Source organism: Athene noctua, chromosome Z (genome assembly GCF_965140245.1).
Source record: "Athene noctua chromosome Z, bAthNoc1.hap1.1, whole genome shotgun sequence".
Lineage (NCBI taxonomy): Eukaryota > Metazoa > Chordata > Aves > Strigiformes > Strigidae > Athene > Athene noctua.
Genome location: NC_134077.1, coordinates 45442442 through 45467208, shown reverse-complemented (window position 1 = coordinate 45467208; position 24767 = coordinate 45442442). Strand labels below are relative to the sequence as shown.

The following is a 24767-nucleotide window of genomic DNA, read 5'->3' as shown; positions in this document are numbered from 1 at the left end:
CTATTGAAGAATCTTGGCGTTTCATAGTTCAGATCTCTTGGCGGTACATAGTTCAGATCAAGGAGTGGCTATAACACTCTGTATAAGATGATGCAAAAGAAGGCAGTAGGAATTGTACAAGATTTAGGAAGTAACATTAATTGATAAAATAAGTTATGCCATATTTCCATCAGGAGAGAAGGATCAGTCCAAGAGCTTCCCATGACCTGTTTTTAAGTACCCAACACTACCTGGAATTCCTATTAGCATTAGCTTTCAAGACAGGCACAACATGGTCATGAACACTGCCTGAATACCTATCCTGCTCTGTGATTTGCAAGGATCAGTTCTAGGGGTCAGGAAACACTTCATAATATAGCCATTTAATTTCTAGTACCTCTTCTTTTCACCTGTACTGAGTATCCATTCTAATCATGGAACAACAACAACAAAATTTCCTTCCTGGCTTCAACTCAGTTTAACTTTCATGCAGTTTTTTAGGTGACTTTGCTACTTAGTGGTCACATTTAGGCTGCACACAACACACAACCCTCTACAAACTAGGCTCTTTCAGCAGCTGCAACCTTTGCAACATCAGGGCCAAGCCACTACAGCTTTCTAACCTCACCAAGTTTTTGCTTACAAAACAGAGATGATGCATGGGGAGTGCATTGTGTTTTCCTTGCTCTGGCATTTGTGTTGTTTCACCTCAGTTTATACACTGCTTTCTGTTTAAAGAACATCGCAGGATGAGAATCTGATGACACTGGCTTATACCAGTTGAACAGTTCAACCTGTTGGTCACATTTCAACCCTATATTCTTATGACTTGTTATTCAAGAAATAAAATTCCATTGTCTAAATACAGAGTGGTGCTTAAAATGAAGACTTCTGCTGCATGTCAAACACTGGGATCTCTATTTCTATTAAATGCATAAACTAAAAAGCTGTCCAGCTATTTATTCCTTATTCTGCTGAGGTAAATTCAAACCTTACAGAAGAGAGGAACACAAACAGATCTAGAAATAGCTTTAGCAAGATGCTGATTTAACCGGTCTGCTAAAATAACTTAGCAGTAACAGGTTCTTTTCTGAATTTACAAAGATTTCCTACTTCCATTGATTCTTAACTCAGAATTGCGCTATTGAGCAATTTTTTTTTTTTTTTTTTTTTAAATGGTAACCAAACCACCCTCATGCTATTATGCTCCACGACTTCCTTCTCATTTTTAAGGGCAATTCATCAGATATTTTTCAGGAGCATTCGCCATTTCCTTCTCTATTGCCCTTGTCCTTTAAGTATTTGTATTAATACAAACACACAGCCATAAACACACGTGCTGTTGTCACCTAAATGCTCACTTGCTTCTAAGCTTGAAATGAAGAGGGGAAAGAAATTCAGCTTTATCAAGTGCTACATTTTTACATTCTGCTTTAAAACTGGGCCTAAAATTACAGTGACAATATAGGGGTACTGAGTATCCATTCTAATCATGGAGCTCAGGAACTTGTAACTGGAGACCTCCAGCACACACCCTGACATTATCACCATCATTATTATTACTGCCAACAGAAAGGCCTCATCTCTATCGCAAGCTCTGAGCTCAGATAACTTCAGGCAGCATTTTCAAGCATTGGAAGCGAAATGTAGTAACAATGTCCCTTAAGGAAGAAATAAACCCAGCTACTTACACACCAAACTTTGGGCCATCAACTATGATGATTACATATGTCCATTTCAACAGAGCTAAAATGAGTGAAGAAGCTTTACCTCTCTGTCAAGCACCAAATCCCAAACCTAGCAGGTTTCAGATCAACAGAAAGTAACTGGAGTCTCAGGGGACAAGCAGAGTATCAGTTAGCTTACACAAGGCAGCTACTAACATGGAAACGACAGTCCGAAGAAATGTTCTCTTGCACAGCACTGGTCAAGTGATACCATGTGTCCCCTCACACCAACAGCATACTTCTTACTCTGTGTAGAGTGATCACTGATTCCAGGGACAGCAGTAATACATGACAACTAATACAGTATCATCTACCACTTCGTATCCTGTCCTGAACATATAAATCAGAACCAAAAAGAAAGCAAAAGCCTAAGGAAAAAACAACAGGAGTCTACATATGCTTCTTCATTTCCCCAATGGGTACAATCAGGTCATCTCTGATCATTACTTGATCCATCCAAAAACTTATTCTGTCTTCTCTCTACCCTAGACAAGTATTTCAATATCACTGCAATCCCATCGCAGCAGGCTGGCGAAATCCATACAAAGACTAACAGCAACCTTCTTCCAGCTGCATGAGTTCCTGTCTCCATCCTGCTGAATCTCAATTTTGCCTTTACCCATTCAGTTCAAGCACAAAAAACTCAGTATCAGAAAGAAGCACAATGAACAGAAAGCTGACATCCCCTGAGCACAGCCAATGACAGAATAAACATCTACCTCTGTTCCACTAGCTACAAAACTGTTCTCAACATGCTGTAGGAAAAGGCCAAAAGCCAAACAACTATACACCAGTGGAAGAGAGCTGCAAAGACCAAGGTCATCCCCAGTGCCCAAAGTCATTGAAACAGAGAGGGGTTTGTTCAGTAAACCTGGGAGGTGAACAAGCCCTGCACTTCCACCAGTCCCTGCCAATCTGATGCAGGAGAAAAGTACCTATCTGATCCAACATCTGATAATTAGTTTTAATGCTGACCACAAGAAGTAGACACACCAACTAGTACCAGAGAGTTTTAACAAGCACTGGCAGGCAGTGTGGCCACTGCCAGCACCTCTGGGAAGGAAAGACAGGCAAACTCTGAAGGGAAAGTAGAAACTTGCTCTAGGTTACAGAAAGTAGTAACATGGCTGGGAAAAAAAAAAAAAAAAAAAAAAAAAGCAACCTGCAAGGAAGAAGGGTTAATCTGACACTGCATGCTTAAACTGAAGCATCACTCTTGTGGGGCACAAAAGCAGGGAAACAGGCAGAACAAGTACAGAGCTCTTTGCAGCTGACAAATGCAGAGGCATGCAGATCTGTACGCAGATCACCATCCTGCATCCTTAACATGGATGCTATCCTTACAGCTCACCTTGCAATTAAAGCAATTATGTATTGAAGCTTGGCCTGAATTTGCCCTGTAGTCACTACTGGCTCTCTGCCTCCCCAGTCAAACAAAGGTCAAATAAAAAGGGTCTCAAACTTCAGAAGATGGGAGTCCAACACCCCACCCCACCCCACCCCAAACACTCCAACCCCCAAACTAAATACAAAGAGCAGGCTATTCTGCTCCAATACAAGGTTTCCGGTTGGGAGGATGAGGACTCTGACCATTGTGGTCTTCCCTAAACAGCAGCAACCTCAAAACATTAGTAGCAACAACGAGAGAAACAGCACCAAAGGTGAAGAGGACCATCTTAGGAAGTTTCTGCCCTGGCTGGAAGGTTAGAAAAATATCCCTTATCAAAGGCAACAGTGCACACAAATAGAAACACACAAGTCAGCCTCAAACTATGGCATGGATTAAGAAAAACTAAAAATTGGGGCAGTATGTCTGAGGATATGGAAAACTTGCTCACTTCTGAAAGGTGGAAGGAAGAGGGAGAATGTGTGGCTCTAGGGCTGAGTGGATCGCTGTAACAGTCCTGCCTCATTGGTGCCAGCTGAGAGGATTTTGTTGAAAAGGCTCCTTGCTTCCCACTGTTTTCCTCTTGTTCTGGTAGTACATGAAATTGCTTTAGCAAACCTGTTAAAGGCCCTTTGCACCCCTCAGGATTTCATCTGTCAAGCGTCACAGAAGACACACATCCGGATAATGCCTTAGCCACTCAGAAAAAGTGTATGAAAATGAGAAGGGCTTTACAGTCCTTAAACAACAGTCACAGAAACAGGACTTAGTCAAGTAGTTTTGTACCCAGCCTAGCTCTGGCAAAGCAAGCAGATGTATTTATATTTCAGTCTAGATGAGGTAAAGTTCTTTTCCACTGGCAAAGGAAAAGCTAGAATGGAGGACTGGGCATTTCATTTAGCAATTTTCAACACATGTGCTGCGGCAAGTAATTAAATTTAATGAAGATGCTGACATACCATGTACTGCAAAAGTCAAAAAATCTAGTTCTGACCTTGCATGTATTTTGTGATGTGTGCTGGTATTATGATATATCCTGTTTGGTTTGTACAACAGTGAAAAGCATCATTATTGACCATCAAGAGCACACACACTAAGTGTTCTGCTTTCTACATTTCCATAATTGGAATGATCTTGTACAACACAACTGAGAAGATGTTAGAAGCCACATACAGGTCTGCCTAGTCTATCACTTGCACTTTACTGTTCTATTTTGACAATTCAATATTCTTAATCAGTAAAATTAAAAAAATATTAATTACTGTACACAGTCATGATACAAACAAATTTATGAGGCTCCAAATCTGCCAGCCATACTAATAAAGAGTAGTACTGTGCTCTACAATGCATTTAGGCCAAATGGGATGTTTTCACAAAATAAATTGCGACTCAAAAATGCAGTACTAGCCAGCACAAATTAGGGCAAGTATTTTACATGCTTCCAAGAAGCTTTTGCTGATGGTGAAGGCACAACACGAAACCATTTATCAATCTATTTAGTCATTCCACTTTGTGGTCTTTATGACAACACGTTGCACTCATGGATTTCTCCAGTTTGTAAGAGGAAAGCAGTCCACCACCTCCACAGCCCTTGAAGCAAACATGAGTAACGCCAGTGCTTACAGAAGCAACATCTGTTGCCATGTGCTTTCTTAGCTGATGTATGTAACACCAGTTGGCATTGTTCCTATTCCTGTTTTCTAGTATTCAGTCACACATTCTTGTGTCTCTGCCTTGCTTCCAACTCTTCCTTACTGAAAGAGATGGTAGTCTTCTAATACCTTAACAATGCAGATTGTGGGATTCCATTGCTTTGCACTCAAGTCAACAGGAACAGAGCTGACCCTACAACAGTGCAACACTGCAAACCTGTATATTTGACACATACTGACCCACAGAATACCAGTATCATCAATAAATCCATACAACCCTTCCAGGCAGAGATTAACATGAATATAAGTTCTGATTCTCACAAAGACTGTGATAGAACATGGAAACAGATCTTGCTAGGGGATTCACCCAATACTCCTAGCAGTTTGTATTACTTCAATTTACACTACATTTTTTCTGTGTCAGCTCTCAAGAGTGTTAAGCCACATTTCAAGAAAAGGGCAAATAATCAAAAAAAAAGAAAAAGGCAACCACACAAATGCAAATAAATAATCAAACACCACCATTTCTGTCTTGCAAGCGGAAAAATGCCTGTAAACTACTGGGAGAGCAAAAGAACATTTTACCACAATGGCAACCTTAACATTTCAACAGACTTGGAGGCCACAAACCATTCAGTACCCCTATACTATGCAAAACAGAAAAGTTTCAGTGGTGCTCAACATTTTTGTGGCAGTTTGCAAGAAAAACACCTCCAGAACAAAACATTACCCCACACCTGCAAAAAAATGTTGAGTGCTTTACCTTTAGTTAGATGAGGATACAATGAAAACAGGTTCCTTACATATCAAAACATTGCCCCCCACACAAAGAGAGAGTAGGATGCAAAAAGCAACATCTTCTAATGATGTCTCTGTAAGAAAGCCTTCTCTGCTGACTCACCCCAACCGACATAATCACATTCTTACACTACTGCCTTGAGAGAGACATACAAGCACAAAAGCAGTTATTATGCTTTCTAATGACAATGTAGTTGCCTGGGATGGGTCTACCTAAAACATTCAGCACCTACTCCACTTTAACTTCCATGAAAAGTATATCAAGCACCAAAAACATCTCCAGGACATATGGTTGAATATTTCAGATATGCTTGCTGCTACTGATGCAGAACTGAAAGAGATGAGTCACAGAAATTTAAATATATCCACATCTTTTAATGAATGGATCAAACTAAAAGAACAAAAGAAATGTTCTAAGAAAGGCCTCTCAGGGAACAATTTCAGCAGGAAAAAAGGCATGAGCAGCAGTTCCACTGGGCTGTTGTCCCCAGACAGTTCTATTTAGACATGCACTCTGCTATTACAGTTCAGTCGGTTTTTCCCTTTTCTCCATTTTTACAGGGCTCAACAACTGGCAGGATGAATTCTGCTAGCTACTCAAATCTCTCCGTCATCCTGCTCTGTTTCCTATTCCAACCACAGTAGTCATGCACAGACAAGAACAGACCCTTTCTACAACCATTTCAATTATACTAGCCTGCTGCAGAGCTACCAACCTACAAAACAAGTTTATAACAAAGTGAGGCAACATTTTGTCTGCCCTTCACCGCAGTCCTCATTCAATTTTGCATCCCCAGTGAATTAACTTGATCATAGCCTGCTCTAATGATTATTTATACACACTAACACAGGCAAAATCCAACTATGCTACACCATGTCAGCCCTGCTTAAAATTTGCTCCATCTAGACATAAAAGTGCCTGTCACACAGACCTGTATTTCCTGTCATTGGGACCAGTCTTTTATCTAGTCCTACAGGTCACCTGCAACTTGAATAAACATTGATTTATTTCCATCTAAGAACAAAAAATAAATTATGTCATAAGAACAACCATCATTAACCTGATCTGTAGCAACTTTCTAATGTAAAAAAATTACTTAAACCAGGTTATTCCTTCCTCAAGCAATGCTGAAAATATTAACACAATTAATGCGTTTAGATTGATTAACACCTGTACTTGTCTGACTAGCTCCCCAGTGGGTGGCTTCTATTATTGTCAAAGTGTCTTAACCATTAACCCTGTTTAAAGATGATCACGCTAATTGGGACAAATTCTGTCTTGGTTTCAGACTGCAATACAGATCTGGGTAAGAGACAACTTCACAAAATGGTTTTATTAACGGAGTCATCACTTTCTGTATTTTTAGGAACAGTTCCTAAATAAAGGCTGTAAAATTATCTTCCAGAGATCTAAACTCAAATTTTAACTTCACTAATTATGACTTTGAGCTCCTGGGATAAGCAAAGAAAGGAGTGGGTTGAACCATCCTTTCCAAATTCAAGTATTGCCTTTCTGTATCTCTCAATGCATCATTGCTACCAAACGATTCCTAACACACAGGAAAGACTAGGAGGGCCACTGAAAATTATTCTCCACTTCTTAGCCAGTAACAGATCATTTTTTTAAAAAAAAGCAGCAGAATACATCACAAGATGTACTCAGCTTGTTGGATTAGTTTAAACTAGGATTAGCAAAAACCAAAAGCTCAGTTGGTAAATCTTCACTGCACCGTTCCAGACAACCCTTTGGCAAAAGGTAGTCTGAGAGCAGCTGGTCAAAGTCTTTTGATAAGATTCTGATTCTGACCTCAGAAGTGACTTGCTGAACCACAGAAGTATTATTCATATATCTCTTTTTCTTCAGTAAAGTATTTCTATGCTAATTACTTTTTTCTTTAAATTTCGTTCTGCCATTTTCTGAACTTACTTTCTTATCTTTCACTTTTTCTCATCTCACAGTTTTTTTCGGGTGAGAAAGAAGGGAAGATGTGACACCAAAAATGCTACAAAACTATTACCTCCCATCCTTAGCTTGCCAGTAACCCAAGGGAAACAACAACAACAAAAAACGTTAAGAACCTGTCAATCTTCTGAAAAAAAAGTATTTCCCCCCCCCTCTTCTAATATGTTCCCCATCCATCCCAATTCCTTGAACATCTGCGGGTCTGAACCTTTTATTTAAAGTCACCTACATTCTCTCCTCATGTCAGTGCAACTCATCCAGGAATTAAGATTTTTTTCTTCCCAAAGACAAGCTATTTTCTTAATTGACAGAAAGTGACACCCAAAACATGCCTCATAAACTACCACTTAAAAAGCCGTAATACTTGCTGTGATGCCACACACCACCTCTTCTGTAAGTCTGCATTTTCTCTGTTAACAGTGTCCCTTCCTCTGCTGCTTTCCAAATACCTTCTGTATACTCCTCCAGCACAAGGGGATTAACAGCTTTCAAAGAAAGCATGGAAAAGAAAACGGTTCTGATTCTCCTTCCTGCAGATGCAGCTTTATGTCTGAAGGTATTTTTGGTGTCCTCTGTAGCAAGGACAAGAAAAATAATTACTTTTACTATCATTACAGGTTCACATTTTAAGCTTAATCATATGGTTTCACTGAAGTGCTCTACTAACAAGATAAATGGGTGTTTTTCAGGAGCATGGATTGAATTAGATGATCCCTTTCCCACTGGCTATCAATAGAAGCTCTGCCTTTGGACATTATCTACAATTTAAATCTCTGCTAAGAAGTAAAGCCAGCATTCACATATTCCAAAGTCAACTGGTGACAGGACTAATTAGTGTAGTATGAACTGGTGAGAATCTAAACCAGGTCACTTCCTACAACATCACGTTTACTCATGATTTTGATGCAACTTCTTGTTTTTCTTGATCAAATGAAGCTGCTTTTTTGGGCAAGCTGCCTGCTGTAATTTTTTTTGTAATAAAAATATTAAGTGGCACCTTAGACAATTAAATTCTTGCTCTGAGGCACCTCTTACCATTAGAGTCCTCCACTTCTTCAGCAGGAGTGTGGTTCTTGGAGGTGTGGTGGGCGTGTGAGGCTGCAAGGTTGACAATGCGGGGTCTTGGTAGTGTCAGTGCTTTCCCATGCACTTTCAAGGAGTGCTCTTTCAGCTGGCTGATTGTCATGGTGGAAAATGAGCAGGAGGAACATTTGTAGGCATGTTCACCTGGGTGAGCGAAATACAGGCAAGTCATGAGCTCACAAAAGAAACAAAATGGGGCCCCCATACTTCACTTACTGAACTTGGCAGTAAAATTCCCATGGGCTCTTCAGCGAAAGACTGATCCCAAAGAGAACAAGCTATGCGCATCTCCTTGTTGGAGTAGTCTGGATTCTGTGGGTACAGACACATGCTTTGAACTGAAGTACCACTTTCTGTCAACGGCAGACCCTTGTGACTGATGCCAAAAAACAGAGACCAGACTCTTAGCATGCCTGTGTTGCATGGTATGAGAAGAAAACAGACTCTGGGATGAAAATGGAGTTACTTAAGTCACTTAACTATAGCAGTTCCAAATTTCTTTGGGAGAACAGCAACTGGAGAGGGTGAAGTCATCTGTTTCTGCATGCAGCACATGCAGCGTCATTATTAATGAAGCAAGAAGGACAATACAAAACGCTAACAGGGGTACCTCAAAAAAAAAGGGGGGGGGAAGGGGGAGAGAATTTACATTTGGGGAAAGTTGCATTTTCCTTACAAAAAAACTGCTATTAGGCAGGAGTAATCTTCATAAAACCAGTAACGAAGTCAAGGTTGGTTTACTACAAGTGAACACTGCAATACCAAGAACAGTGTGCATCATGTAACGCTATGTGAAAGTGTGTTATGAAAAAGCACTAAAAGAAGTGAAAGAACAGAAGTAATGAACAGTAGTGAATTTAATTTTTAACACATTCTGAGCCACAGAGACAGCAAACAAGGGGAAACAAATCCTGAGACAAGATTTGTTTTGCATTAAGCATGTAGGCAGTTGGAACATAAAGTGAAACTGTTCCAAGACAAACAATGTGATATTATACAGGTGCCAGATAATTGTTTTGGAAGTGTTACTTCCACGTACAAGAGTAACACTGGTCACATATGAGTGGTACACAAAGTGCCAAAACTAATATAGGAGTTAAATATTCATGAATAGTAACAGAAGAACAAGAGTTCTGGTAATGAACAAAGCAGAACATGTTTTCCACCTCAACAAATTTAGCAAATGAGGTTCTCAGTCAGCATTGTTTCCAACACCGGAAATAAGTGAACCCAGAGAGAATGAAAATACACATCGCAGCGTCAGAGTAAGCACACCTAAAAAGACGAACAACCACCCTAAGTAAAAATAACCCCTGCCCCTCTCACTTCCAGAAAAACTATGCCAATCATGAGGACAAAATACAAACTCTTAAAAAGCCTCTTTGGTATATCTGGAAAAGAACAGATCACTTAAGAGTCTGAAATAGTGAAACAAAAAATTGTCCTAAATGTTTTTTCAAATGGTATTTCTCACCTGCACATTATATCAGTTACATACTACCTTTTAACAAATAGAAAGGAAGCATTTTTTTGTATAATACATACAACAAGTTGCTCAGTGGAACAGGATAATACAAGGACAAAAGAAACTCCAGGGTGTAAGAGTCCAGTGAGATACAGATATAGACCTTCATGGTTTGTCAGTGTAAGAGATTTCTGGAGGACAGCGGGCACCATCCATTAACTTAAAAGTACCACAAGACATTAAGCAAATAGAGGGTGATTACATGTTAAGCAGTCTAGAAACAACTAATAAATATACCCAACTATTCAGCCATAACAGTTCAGGTGGACATCAACATGAAAGGATGTTTTATTGCAGAGGAAAGGCTAAAGTTTGGCTTAACAAAAGCCTTCTGCGCTTTTTTGGCTGCTACAGTTTTGCACTTCATAAAATTATTATATTAATACACATACAAATAAATACATCTAAAAATTTATCTAGTGGGTTTCAACACCCAATATGTGCTCAAAGAATTATGTTCCAGATTACACAGAAACTGAGCAGGGCCAACACTCTGTCCTACGCACATTCATTTGTATATGCAGTACATCTGGTGTCATTACTAATGAAGCAAGGACACTAGAAAATGCTAACAAAGGCTCCTCAAAAATACAAGAAAAAAAAAACAGAATAGGTGAAGAAGTTCAGATGAAAAGTTAGAGAGCCCGTTTAGAGATACTGTAAACTGTTCTGCTCCATGCCAAAGTAGATGGCACCTGCTGGATGAAAAACAAATGCCAAAAACACTGACTGGTACCAGCTGTTCAGTAAGAACGCATTTTATAGTCCACTGAATTTTGACCCATCCCCAGAAAATGAGGGAGAGGCAGACTGAGTAAAAGACTTCTGGATTCAGGATTTTACTAGATTTTAAAGATCTCCAGGACACTTCAGAACAATTCAGGGGGATTAAAATTTCCACTTCTAAATAAAATGAGATGATTGACAAGAGACAAAAAAAATGGTAAGAAAAGACAGGTTCAGAGAACCACTGTGCTACAGAAACCTGAGGAGTCTGAGGAAAAGTCTTCAGAACACATTTATTCAGTAGTATATACTTCTGAAGGACTGAGTCAAAACACAACAAAGCAAAGCTCTGACTGAAAAACATACAAGCAATTTTTCTGTGATGTGAATATTCATTTGGTAGAAACAGACTGAGGCAGAAACAGATCACAAGCCTTTGGAAACCCTTTTACACAAGCAAGAACATTGTGCAAGAACACAAACATGAAATTGTGTTCTTGTACGATGCAAAAGGTGGCCCTTCAAGGAGTATTCACTGACAAATTCAAGAACATGAATTCATAAGAAATAGATCAATGACTTACGTGAAGAGGAATGTGAGGTAAATACTAACATGCTAACTTTGGCTCTAAAAATCTGGCAGGTTCAAACAAGGTAAAACAAAGTAGCCTCAACTGTAGTATAAAGAAAACATTATTTTATGGTTGGTGAAGATAAGGAACCATGTGACGTCCGTACAGGATGTGGGACTCTGCAAACTGGAACTGCTGCATACAGCTGGATTTCCTAGAAGGGACAGAATGCCACAGTCCCATACAACAGGAGGCTGGCGAAAGTTAAGCTAATCCACCATACCCATTGAAGTATACAGAAAAGGATCTTGACACAAGCTCCGTGAAATCCAAAACCAATACAGGCAATGAAGTACAAGCAACTATCCAACACTCCAACATTTTTGTAGATGAAAAGTGCCTTTGGATCAATGGTGACAATTACCTGTTTTGTTTTTTTTTAATGAGCAGACAGCTATAAATTCCTCCTGCTTTTTCTCCCCATTTTCCCATCTTCCTCCACCACCTCAACCCCGATATATGACATAGTGTAAACAAATAAAAAAGAAAGGAACATACTTATAGCACTTTTTGTCATCTGCTCCAGGAGATTCTACTTCCAAGTTTTTAACAAGTGGGCTAGTTTGCATTTTTTCAGATTGATCAATATTCTATTATTTGCATCAGAGTGGTTTGATGGTTGATTTTTTGTCACTTTAACCACAAAGATGCAACTGTAACAAATGGAGCCAGTGGTTCTTGACTCCGATCTTCTGATAAACTTTCAATGCCTGATGTGTGGTGGTGTCAAGAGTCTAGGGCCAAGGAATAAGGAAGAGGAAATTCTGAGTCTCGTACTTTTTAATAATCAAAGATGCAACACTTTGAGGTGATGTATCCTGTATGACACATCACCTTCCCAATTTCTGCTCATCTCAGCCATGTCTGTTTGCTTGCTTGTATGGATTCCGTACTGCAATACAGAGACTTTTAAGACAGATTTCCATGTACGATAATCGAATCCATGTCATTCTCAGTCTGCTGCACACAAACCTGACCTTCAAAGTTTGCAGTGTTTGGTCTTAACATGAAAGCCAGCATAAGACTCTACCAAAGGTACAATCCACAATCCTTTTCCCAGAGCCACCTAAAGCACAAACATAAATACAATCATAGCGGAGCAAAGCTCACTACCAACCCATTAAGACACCCGTCGTGTAAGCGGACTGATTAAATTCTCTTGGTAACAAGCAGAAATAATAATAATTAAAAAAATTCATATAAAAGAAAATATAAGAAAAGGAAGATGTTCCTGAAGTACTCATCACTTTTAAATTCTTGTCCTTCCAGAAACATTATCCAAACTCCACCGATTCCAACAGGTGCATAGGGCAGCCAATCCTGACTTGCATTTGAAAAATCTTACCCAAATTTGGTGACAAAACGCGTGGTTCAAACGAGCACCTCTGTTCAGCAACAAGAATACATGGGCCATTTCAGCTGCTGCACTACAAAACTGAGAGAGAAAACTTACCTGCATGAGCCTTGAGTATATGGGTTTTCAGGCGGCTGTTATAAGAAGACTTGAATGGGCAGAGTTTGCAACGGAACGGCTTATGGTGTCCATGATGGGTCTGCATATGACGATCCAGGCTTGAAAAGAGAAAGACAGAAAAGGGAAACAAAAAAGAATAAATAATTTCAACTGTTCCTTCAGATGCAAAGATAAACACTTAACAGCAGTAATAAATTAAACAAGAGGCAGATGAGGCCCAAGTATCTTTTCTCATACTCTCTCTTAAAATTTAATACGTCTGCTTACAGAATAAAGTAGAATCTAATCAGAGGAAAAGGAACAGAGCTGACACCAATTCTGTTATGCAGAAAGCAAGACACTTAATAAACTTATTGGGCAAGATTAGTATAAATTAAATTAAACCTGATCTAGACTTAAAGGAGCAGTTGAAGAAACAAGAAACAGACAAGAACGGTAAAATTATCATTGCAAAATTTTTCTTCTGGCAGACATTTTTTTGCGAAAATTTTGTGCCCCCTTTTGTCCTGTTGATAAAAAAGGGGGGGGGGGGGGGGGGGGGGAAGTATTTTTAACCAGCTTTACGAAGGAAGCTTTCTTTTCGTTACAACAGCAAAAGCAGATTAGAGATCCTGCTTTGGGGAGGGTGCCAGCAGGCTGCAGTTGATGAGTTCCAGGATTAAAAGGCAGCAGAGTTTCAGAAGCAACAGAGTGGGAGATTCTGCATGAAGCTCAACAAGAGAAGAAGGGGTGGCAAAGACCAGCCTCTACTTTCTTCAGGGAAACTGGAAGCTACTGACAGCCTGAATACTGGGGGTGATCAGAAGCTGCTCTCTCTCCACAGTTACTCGTAACAGCTCAGTAAAGTCTGGAAGGGAAAAAAGGATGTTTTCCACATTTTCTAACAGAATATCAAATTCATTCTATTTGAGTGAGACCTGCAGAGCTCTGCAGTTCCTACACTGTGGCTGACAGCCCTGAATTCAGACTCCAGGTGGCAGGCAGGTAGTTTCAGCTTGGGTTGTAAACATTTCCAGTAGAGCCTCTTCTCTGGACACATTCAAGCTTTATGATTTGAGTCATCTTATGCATGGTGATGCAACAACAGGGCAGATATATCACACTGGGTGAATGGCAATTTGCCAAAACTAACCCACAGCTGCCACCTTAATTCGAGATGCATTTGAGGCATATTTCCTTTTATTTTTCCTAGTGTCCTGTTCTTTTTTCCACTGAGTATCAACACGCAAATCAACTGCCGGTTGCTCCAGCCCTCTCACACTACACAAGATTGTCACGGGATCTTTAGTTCCACACTGACAAGAGCTTGAGCCAGAAAATCCCTGTTTACAAGCACTAACACTGAAGTCTGTGTATTCAAAGATCTGATGACAGAAAAAAAATTAAAAATGAACTTCTGTCTCCTCTCAGGGCCACTTAATACAAATACGACTTAATAGAAATCTGTAATGGAGTTTATACAATATAAAATGTTCAGCTTCCAGAGAAATGGGAAAAAAGTCTCCTAAATGAGTAAGACATTGAACACTTGCAGTGAATACTTCATAGAAAAAAACTTGTTTTAAGTAACTGTCAAGAAATGAATTTACTTAACAATTACAGCAGAGAGCCTAAGTAGTATATAATAGATATCAAGCTATTCTAAATATACACCTTATGGTATTCTACACAGTAATCATAAAAACTATATTCACAATCACATACTTTGCCAGTAAAATTCTTCTGAAGGCAGGTTTTAAAGTTTTGGTCAGATGTGGGAGAACAGTGGGCTGTTTAAACATTTGGTTTGGTTTCTTTCACAGACTTTATCTCCCAAAAGAGTAACTGCATCACAAATAAAAATAAAAGATGAAGCAGACAGCTTCAACAACAGTGACAACACCTACTATCAAATTAGTTGATACCTGTAGAGTTCTTCCCTGCCATCCACCACTTTCTGACTTACCTGTCCCTCTACTTGTAGGACATGACTTTATTCACTTCCCAGGGAGGTAACAAGAGTGCCTAGAGACCAAACTCAACACAAGTCTGATTTTGGAAGCAAACAATTTTACTAAGTAAATAGCAAGTTCTGTAAGTTGTGTGAGCTAGGTGCATCCCCCACTGTCACCCTTGCCAAAATAGGGTGGGATACACCCAGTAGCATACACCATCCTTTTTCTTTCTTACTGTTGGCTGCTCAATCCCATGGACCTTTTCAACAAAGCAGATGAAACTGTTGCAACCATTTGTGATGCTGTGACACTATCAAAAAACTTGCTTTTTAACATAAGGAGTTAAAACATACTTTTCATCATGCTTTCTCTTCCACATGCATTTGATTGCAAAACAGTGGCATCTTCACCGAATTTAAGTGCACTACTGACAGTGCTATGAATGGATCTCTCTTCTTCTGTTAAAACAGTAAACAAGCAGCTCTCTCCCCCAAAATTAGAGAAAGCATGTACCTGTGAGTCAGTCCAAAATGTCAGTGGAAAATATCCCACAAACGCCATTTCTATGGGGTTTTATGGGCATGCCATATAATTATTTCTGATTAAAATAATTCTTAAAACTTAAGGCAAAGTCAACCTTGGGGACATAAATCACAAGAAACATGTCTATTAATGATGACTATGCATTCTTCACATGCTACAGACAAGGAAACAGGCCGAAGAAGTCACTAGTACACCACACTGGTGTGAACTTGAAATATTTCTAGACTGAAATTGCATACCATAATTAAGAATAAAAAATTATTTAATTTTAAAGTAAGTTTGTGACATTTAAAATCAGGAATGAAAACTCAGTCATCAAAGAGTTGTAATGATTATATGCAGCAGAAACTCTTTATATACAAAAGATTAACAAGAGAAACACTTTTCAGTCCTCTTCACAGCTTGTTAAGTCTCATGCATTTGACAAGGTTGCCTAAGTGGTGGGCTTCACTGTTTGCCTACTGAAAGAAGTCTTATTATTTCGCTTTTCCCCTACATGCAGAAAAAGAAAAGGGGGCTTAAATAAATTCAAGAAGATATAAAGATGAAACCTTTTATAAATAGCCACTCATAATGGCCAAAGATTTTGCAGCATAGAAAACACCTAAATGCTGAGAAGAGTGTTGCTCGAGATCAAATTGAATGTGTCAGCGTACAAAACAGTAGTGCTAGTCTGTGCTTCTTTCAAGAAAAAAAAAAAAAGTCACAACTTACTTGTGCCTGAAGGCAGAGACAAAGGAGCAATACTGGCAGCTGTACTTGTCTTCCCGGGTAAACATGGCCAGAGCCAAGTGACTCCTCTCGTGAGATCGCAGACCCTGCATAGACATCAAAACCCGGTCACACTGGCTGCAGTGGTAGCCCCCAGGCCTGGCTTCATCTTCCAAGGATGCTCCAGATTCAGCTTCTGTAAATTCCACAATGCCAGGGTCTTTGGCTCCCTCACAACCCTCCATCAAAGTTGTGTTTGAAGAATCTTCAGCTTCCTGCTAAAAAACACATACCCCCCCAAAGCCATCAATTCTCTCTCCCTGCTGCCCCTCAGTCTTTGCCGTGTGTTCATTATAATGCCTAGGTTTCTCACTGCATTATTTTTCTAAATATATCCCTACACAAACTCCACATCAACAGCTCTCTGAAAAAAGGGCCTACTCTTGGGAGGGAAAACGTAATTGTACCTATTATATACATACATGCATATGTAAAATACAGAATTTCACTCCATCAAATTTGTGTCAGATAATGCAAAAAAGAAAAGAAACCAAATCAACTATCTTTCAATAGTCTTGATATGAATCTTCTAAACTTGATCAGATAAAAATTAGTAAGGTATAGAGCAACTTAATTTTAGTTTATTTTGCTCTAGTTTATAATGTAGCTACTCTGCAGACTAATACAGTAGTCTAGTCTACAGTAGACTTTGTACATCAGTGTCCAGTTCACAAGAAAGAAGCCAATCTTCTAAGAGTCTAGAATTCTCTTATAAAACCAGGAAGTCTTTTTTATTCCCTTTCCTAACTTTCCTTTCCTTTCCCTTTTCTAACAGAGTATGCATTTTTTCAGTGGCTTTAATAACCTCCAAGAGTATTTCTATCACATTCTTTCAGACATGGACTTCAGCTTTGCTCCCTGCTTCAAAATTTCTGTTTACTCAAAAGAAAGCATTGACCCTGCATAAACTCCACTTGAGAAGCAAGGAGAAGAGGAAATGGTCTGTTAGGAGGGAAGCACCTGAACGTGAAGATCAGTGGTAGGGCAATGAAAACTCTGTCAGATAGCATGACTTAGGCTATGAAGGACTCTGCTTCCTCACAATGGGCAGGCGAGCAGGTGATATCAAGAAAGAAGCACCCTTAGGCAGCAGGAGTCTTTGCCAACAGCTCACTGCAGCAGGAGGAGGAGGAATACACTGCTAGTTCCCACAGCCTTGTTGCTCTTTCACTATCTCTTGCTGATATCCTGGAAATCGGGCTGTGGAGCATGGCCTATCCTTGGAGATATCCTAGAAGGCATCCCCTTTCACAAGGAGAAAGAAACAACACATTTACACCTAATCACCTGAATGGAACCACTGTCTCAGCTGGCCATTGAATGTTTTGTTTGGAGCCAGTGTGCAAATTTCGTGTGGAAAGGAGTACCACAAGCAACTTCGCACATTTGCATGTGCACACTTCATCTTCTTTAAAAAAAAAAAAAAAAAAAAATTAAAAAAAGAAAAAGAGATAAAAAGCAAGCAGCTCTTTTAGGGTTTAACTAAACAGAAAAGTAGCCCAGAATAGATGAGAGAAAGCTTCCTGCTTATAAACCAAGTCTTTCGGTCACCAGCGACATCAACTCCTTTGTGGCTGAGAAGAAATGAGAATTAAATAGTCTTCATGCCCCTGGATTGAGAGTGGAAAAAAGTTAAAACATCTTAAAATAAACCAAATGCACTTCAGAAACTTAAGTGTTAGACAACATCATGCTGAACTAGAATGCCCAGTTTAAAACCCATTCAACTTCAGAACACCCCTCCACAGGTTTTCAATGAGTACTTTATTTTAAACAAGAGTTTAAAACAAGAAGTTGCAGTCACCTTTAGTCACCTTTTTAAATTCTTACCTTTACTGTAGCTGACACTGAAGAGACATTCCCATACTGCACATGCTTGCGGAGGTGATTACAGATGGCTCGAAGCGTTGGATGGACTTCCACACAAAATTTGCATTTGTAGCCGACCACCTTCCTCTCCTTAAGTTTTGAAACATCTTCCAAGTGTCCAAAAGCCTGTTAAGAGTACAAAAGCATAAATCACTGAAGCATGTTTTCTATTTAATTTCTAGCAACAGAGACCAGATTTTACACCTGAAGGGAAGTTACATTTGATGTACACATCCTGTGTTGTAGAACAGCAAGGTCGATTTTTGTTGATGTTTACTAATGCCTCCAGAAGAAGCAAACAAGACATCTGTGCAAAAGAAACCTTCAGTTTCTCAGGGGTCCTCTAGAAGACCACTCAGTTTGGCCTGACACCATGACTTCCTCAACAGCTGTGTGGAGCTTTCCCACAGCAAGTATATTTCAAACTGAAGAAGAAGGAGAGGGGTAAGTGGGCACTGGACCACAATTTGGCCTTCTGCTTATGAGGCACCTGCCCAAAGCTTCACTCACCAAATAGATTCATGTCATGTTAAGTGCTTAATCAGATAAAGTACTGAGAGAGAAGGTTGAGAAGGAAACTGATGTGTTATTCAGAGGTACACTGAAGTGGGGGATGGGACATTTTGTAAAGAATCGGAAGAAAGTAAATGGCAGCCTTGCCACAAAAGCACAAGTAACTCTGCGATACAGACAGCCTTCCAGAAGGGTGGGGTAAAGGAAAGAATAAAATACTGAAGGAAGTAGTAAGAAGGAGAAGGTTTTCCTACAGCACCTAAGGAGATATGGAGGATGGATGAGGAAATTAAAACGGAATGTGTAACTGACTTATGGAGCTCGCTGGCACACTGAATCATTCATTAGCCAGTGGTCATTTGGCTGTCAGACACAACATGCAAATGAACTTTAGTGGGTTCCCTGTCAGGGAGCAGAATAAGAGACCAGACACACAAATACTTACCCTCTCTTGTTTGAAATCTGCAAAAGCACCATCTGCGTATTTCTGCTTGCTCAAAAGCTGCTTCCTCCTCTCCTGACGTTTGGCACGCTTTTGGAATTCCTCATTGTGACCATTCAAGTGCATGGTCAGCTCTGCCGTGCTATGCAATTTTGTGTCACAGTGCTTGCACTGGTAGACAGGGTTCTGAGCACGGGTGCCGCTTCCCAGTATGGCAAAGTCTCTCTTCAAATCCTTGCTGTGGTGGTCAGTGTAATGCATGCACAGAAGTTCTGCTGTGCTGAAGGACAGCTTGAAACATTTTATGCACCTGAAGGGAAGCCACTCAATTTCCTGAGCCTCGGTTTCCATCTCAGGCTTTTCAAAGTCATTCCTCTCCTCAGCTGGAGTTGGCTTTTCATGCTCATCGGCATAGACGGCAGTGAAATAACCCCCCAGCTTGCTCGCATGCTGCTTCTTGGGGAAAACACCAGGGTGACGCTTCATGTAGTGGGACACAATACCCTTTTTGCTGAAGGACTGGAAGGAACAAAGTGAGCATTTCTTCTTCTCTACAGCCCTCCTCAGCTCCTCACTTAATTGAGGAGTATCATCCTTGGGAGGAGATGGAATGATCACTTTATTGGGTTTGTCGCTTACCGTCCTGGAGGCTGCTAAGCAATGAGTATAGTAAGCATCAATGTCATGTCTTTTCTGGTAGTGTGCTGCAAGCCCTTTGCGGATAGGGTTGGTGTACGAACACAAAGCACATTTGAAGAGGTTGTTCTTGCCTTCTGGCTGTGCCCGGACGTTGTTATGTTTGATGCGGTAGTGCCTAGCTATTCCCTTCCGAGTGGAACAGAAATATTTGCAGAGCTGACACCGGAAAACTGTGTGAGACACTAAATGAGAACTGGAGAAATGAGGTGCTGACACAGAGACTTCTCCAACATCCTCAACAGCAATTTCTGGGGAGGCCTTGATTTCAGTCACCATGTCTGGTTCCACAGAGGCAGACACCTTTGGTGGTGACTGGGCGAAAACATCAAATTCAGGTTGATTGTGGTATTTCTCATAGTGAATTTTCAGCTTCTCAAGTGTTCCATGGGTGTAAGGGCAGAGTTTGCACCGATAAGCACCATAGCCTTGCTTGAAAATCCTACTTGTCTCTTCCACGTCATTCTGAGCAATATCATTTGACTGCTCCACATCATGCACGAAGTCTTCAGCAGTGACCTTTATTGATGGGTGCCGTTTCTGATAGTGTGTGAGAACGCCATGAATACGTGTATTGATGTATGGGCAATGTCTGCATTTATATACAGCCCCTGGATTAATGTCTATATCCTGAGCAAAGTCTGCAGCTTTCACTTTCATGCCAGGATGCTTTTTGCCATAATGTGTCAGAAGGCCATGCAAGTTGTTGTACTCAGACTGGCAAACTGTACACTGATACGGAGTGGAGGAGATGGCGGGGTTTGCAGAAGCCAGCTGGACAGTTTTTTCCTGGGAAAGGCTGGGATCTTCTGCACACTCGGCATCCTGATCCATCTGTGATGGTGTTATCTGGTCTTCAGAATCCATCCTGGTTCCGGGTTCATCAGGCTGCGGGATGGATTTCTCAGCAGCATCCTTCTCCTTAATGATATCTAACAACACAGATTCATCTCCATTCATGGCCCAAGGGTGAAATGCTTGGTAGTGATTAGTAATATCCCAAATGGAAGATGCTTCAAAAATGCAGTCTCTGCATTTATAGGTCTTTATCTCTGTTGGCATCACTAGGGCAGGAGGGGACGGATCAGGACCCGCCCAGAGTTTAGTTGCCATATATGTGTAGTCAACATAATGCTCAGGATGTCTCCTCTGGTAATGTACAAGCAAACCACTTGGCTCTGTGTGTGAATAAATGCACCATTCACAGTGATAACCAGCTTCTATCAAGCCATCCAAAAATGCCCATCTCAGAATGGATGTGACTGTGGCCTTCAGATTAGGGTGATCTTTCTTAATATGCTTCCTCAACGCATAGAAGTAAGGTGATGTGTAGCTACACTGACGGCATTTGAGGGCTCTCAGCTTTGACTTGTCCCGTTCAGTGCTGGAGGTATGAGCAGGCACACTGCCAGCTGATTTCTTCTGGCTGCGATCACAAAGGCTTCTAATGGTGGCTGTATGCTGCCTAATCACATCTGCATTAGCTTTGAAGTCACGATGCTTCTTTTGATAATGAATGAGCACACCTTTCACGGTCCGATTTCCATAATCACAGTGTTGGCAGAAGAACATTTCATTCTCGGGAGGATTCACAGAGGTCTCAGATCCACCTCGGCTCAACTGCTGCATTGACACTGCTGGCCTCTGAATACCAGGTGGCAACTCACCAGTTCTCATCATTGCTGCGGTGGGGGGTGCCTGTCTGATATATTTGGCAGTGACCTTTATCTCTGGGTGCCTCTTCTGATAGTGGACAAGCACTCCCACAACTGAGCGGTTGCTGTATGAACAGTGTTTGCAATAGTAGAGTTCAGTAGCGAGGTCTGGGGGGGGTGGTGGGGGAGGTGGAGGTTGAGAAGCCAAGTTGGACAATTTTGGGGAGACAGGTGTCCCCAACTCAAAAGACATCTGAGCCAGGGCAGAGCCCCTGTCAACAGAGACTACACGCATGGTCTTCTGGATTCTGAAATATGATGCTTTTTCTTCAGGGTGCTTTTTCTGGTAATGTACCAGAACTGAATGCATGTTAGGGCTTGCAAATGAACACACGTCACAGTCATAAACAACCACAGTATTGACTGAAGGTTCCTTCTGATTTTCACATTCAGGACTAAAGCTCTTGGCGGCACTTTTGTTAAAACCAGCTGGCACACCAGCCCCGCGAGCCACGGGGGTGGAGGTTGCCATAGTTTTTGGAGCAGAATTCAAGATCTCTCTCAGCGTCTGAGACTCTGTGTTCAGCCCTTCTTGCTGCTCAACAACGTAGCTTGAAAATATCATTGCATTGTTAATTTTCACTGTGGGATGCATTCTTTGGTAATGTGGCATCAGACTTCTAACATTCGGGCTTGTGTAAGAGCAGAAGCGACAGCGGTAGATCAGATCAGAATGATCAAAGTTCAGTACATTCATAGCTTCAGGATGATGTTCCCCATAATGCTGCTGCAGGTCTTCAAAATTTGTGTAGTCAATGTAGCACTCAAGACACCGGTATACAGCACTGTGATCATTGGGATCCAGGATATACCTAAAGCTGAATTTAATATAGGGATGCATTCGCTGGTAGTGGGTGCTAACACTCCTGGCAGATTTGTTGCTGAAATCACAGTGTTTACAATAGTAAAGTCTGCCAGAGTCATTAAACTCTGAATTCTCATTGTTCTGATCGGTACCATACATGTTTGACTGGCTCCCCAGAACAGAGGCATTCGGGCTCTGATGGTCCTTCATGCTGACAGAAGAATAATAGTCTTCCTCATCTTCAGATAAAGTGAGCTCAATCTCTGCTCCATTGGTGGAATTGTAGTCATGCTGCATGCTTCTAAAGTTTGTCTCCTTCTGGGAATCATTAGCCTCTCTGCCCCACATTTGCTGGGGGGCATAAGAACTGGAAACCTCGATCATTGGTTCTGTTTGCTCTTCTTCTCTGTCTAACTCCACTTCTATCTCCACCTCATTGTCCTCCTCCTCTTCCTCATCATCCTCTACATTGATCACAGCATCTTCTTGCTGTTTGTTTTGGTTGATTTTGCTCTGCAGGTTGCTTGCTATTTCATCAATTCTGGTTCTCTTTTTCACTGGAGAGAGATCTAAAGGGAAGTCATTTGACACCTTCCGAGGGGCTTTCGCAACAAAGTTATTTTTAGATGAGAGCCCAAGGATGGAGGTCTGGCTCTTCTTCACTGTGCTGGCAGAGGGGTGAGCATCTGCCTCACTCTCTTGTGGTGCATTCGATGGCGGTCCATCATATTTTGGCAGGTTGTCACAGAATGAATGTTTGTGCTGCTGATGAACTCTGAGGCCTTTCAAAGTTGTGGTGGAATAGTTGCACATTGTGCACTTGTATGGATGCTGTGAATGGGGCTGGGGTGACTGCTGTTGTTGCTGCTGTGGCTGCACCGGTTCCATCATCCCAGCTGACTTCCTGCCATTTATATTTCCACTCTCATAAGACACTGTGCTGTCATTCAAAGAAGAAGCGATGCTTTCAGTCTGAGAGTTCATAGTGTCCCAATCTGATGTTGTTCCTGTGTGGCATTGCTTGTGGGCACCAAGCTTTAATGAACTCTTGCAGGTGAAAGGGCATTCATCACACTTGTACACAGCTGTCTTCCCAGACAGGTGGATGTTCTCAATGTGACGGGAGATGCTTCGGCGATGCATCGTCAGAAAAGGGCAAAAAGGACACTGGAACCTGTTCATATACCTTCTAAAGGGAATTCCCTTTGTTTCCAATAGTTTGTTGCCATCAGATCCCATCAGCTGCTCTGCAGACATTCCTGAGGTCTGGTGATCCATGGAGTTCAAGCCATTCTCGCTGTCCATTTCATTTAGCTCTTCGTCTGAGCTGGAGTCATTCAGCATACTGCTTGTTTCCAGATCAGCAGAAGAATTCGTCATATCAGCAATTCCATAGCGGGATCTGTCAGACAAATTAACCATGCCTGAGTTGTGAGGTGACTTAGGCTTCATTTGAGGGTAAGACACAGAAGAAAACTTGGAAGATGTAGAAGAGTTGGGCCTGATAAGAGAATTGCCCATAGAACTCCTGAAGTTTGAGACATTAGCATTCGACATCTCACGTCCTGTTGTATTCATGGAGATATAATTAGAGTTTGGAGAGGCATTCTGGGCACTCTTACTCTGTACATCAGGTGCACCGGTTCCATCTTGTTGCTGCCTCAGACTTGACAGTATTTTTACCATGCTGCGGTGCTTCTTCATCATGTGGTCACACCAGCGCTCCCTTCGAGGTGTCTGGTAGCTGCACCATTCACAGCAAAAGTTGCCCCTAGACTTTGTCAGGGGCTTGACCATGGATTCCAAAATGCTTCGCTCCACCACCTCTGCAGGCAGCTCCTTGCAGGGTTCCTGTACTGGCACAGAAGCAGACGTTGATTCACACAGAGCAGCAGCAGCAGTAGGAGGAGTTGAACTCTCTTTCAGGTTGTTTTTGTGATACATTTTCTGATGCTTAATAATTCTTGCGCGCCTGGGTGACTTGTAGGTGCAGAACTGGCAACTGAAAACTCTGCCAAACCCTTCATGCATGATGACATTGTAATTTAGGGAACCAGCAGTTGGTGGTCCCACTGAGCTCCCCCCAGCCTGTGCTCCATGAACCTTTCGCGTGTGCTCTATGAGGAGGTTTTTGGAACGGAAGTAACGCACACAGAACTTGCACTGGAAAAACTTGTTGGTTGGTTTAGGATTTGGAGCCATATGCTGACCATAGAAAGTCTGACTCTGGCTATAGTAGCTTCCAGTCCCCATCTGACTTGTTGCATTTTGCCCTAAAATGGGAATTAAGGTGCATATATAAATAAATAAAATCAAGTAAAGAGGCTTTTTCTCCACCCACCCTGTATGCTTAAGAATGCAACCACATTCCAAATAATCACACTGGGATTCCCTCACTTACTTATGGTAAGATCTACATATCTGGCAATGGTCAGAAAAATTACCAATATATATCATTTCTACATATACATGACCATGGTGTACCATTTGGAATAGATAACTTCCAAAATAATCTTCTTGGGGAAGAAAGCTA

General features: G+C 41.1%; 1 protein-coding gene across 8 annotated transcripts in view; it reads right to left on the bottom strand.

Moving 5' to 3' along the window:
- Positions 1-24767, bottom strand: part of ZNF462 (zinc finger protein 462) — a 93828-nt gene that overhangs the window by 27874 nt on the left and 41187 nt on the right. For 4 of the 8 annotated variants that reach the window (XM_074932231.1, XM_074932230.1, XM_074932233.1 and 1 more), the window contains exons 3-7: positions 19022-24507; positions 18025-18189; positions 16138-16412; positions 12926-13044; positions 8542-8733 (exon numbers count right to left, since the gene is read on the bottom strand). In XM_074932231.1, the coding sequence (XP_074788332.1) occupies positions 8542-8733; positions 12926-13044; positions 16138-16412; positions 18025-18189; positions 19022-24507 (6237 nt within the window). Of the gene's footprint in view, positions 1-7955; positions 8079-8541; positions 8734-12925; positions 13045-16137; positions 16413-18024; positions 18190-19021; positions 24508-24767 lie in introns of all 8 variants that reach the window. The other 4 variants (XM_074932234.1, XM_074932237.1, XM_074932235.1 and 1 more) reach the window with 4 other exon arrangements.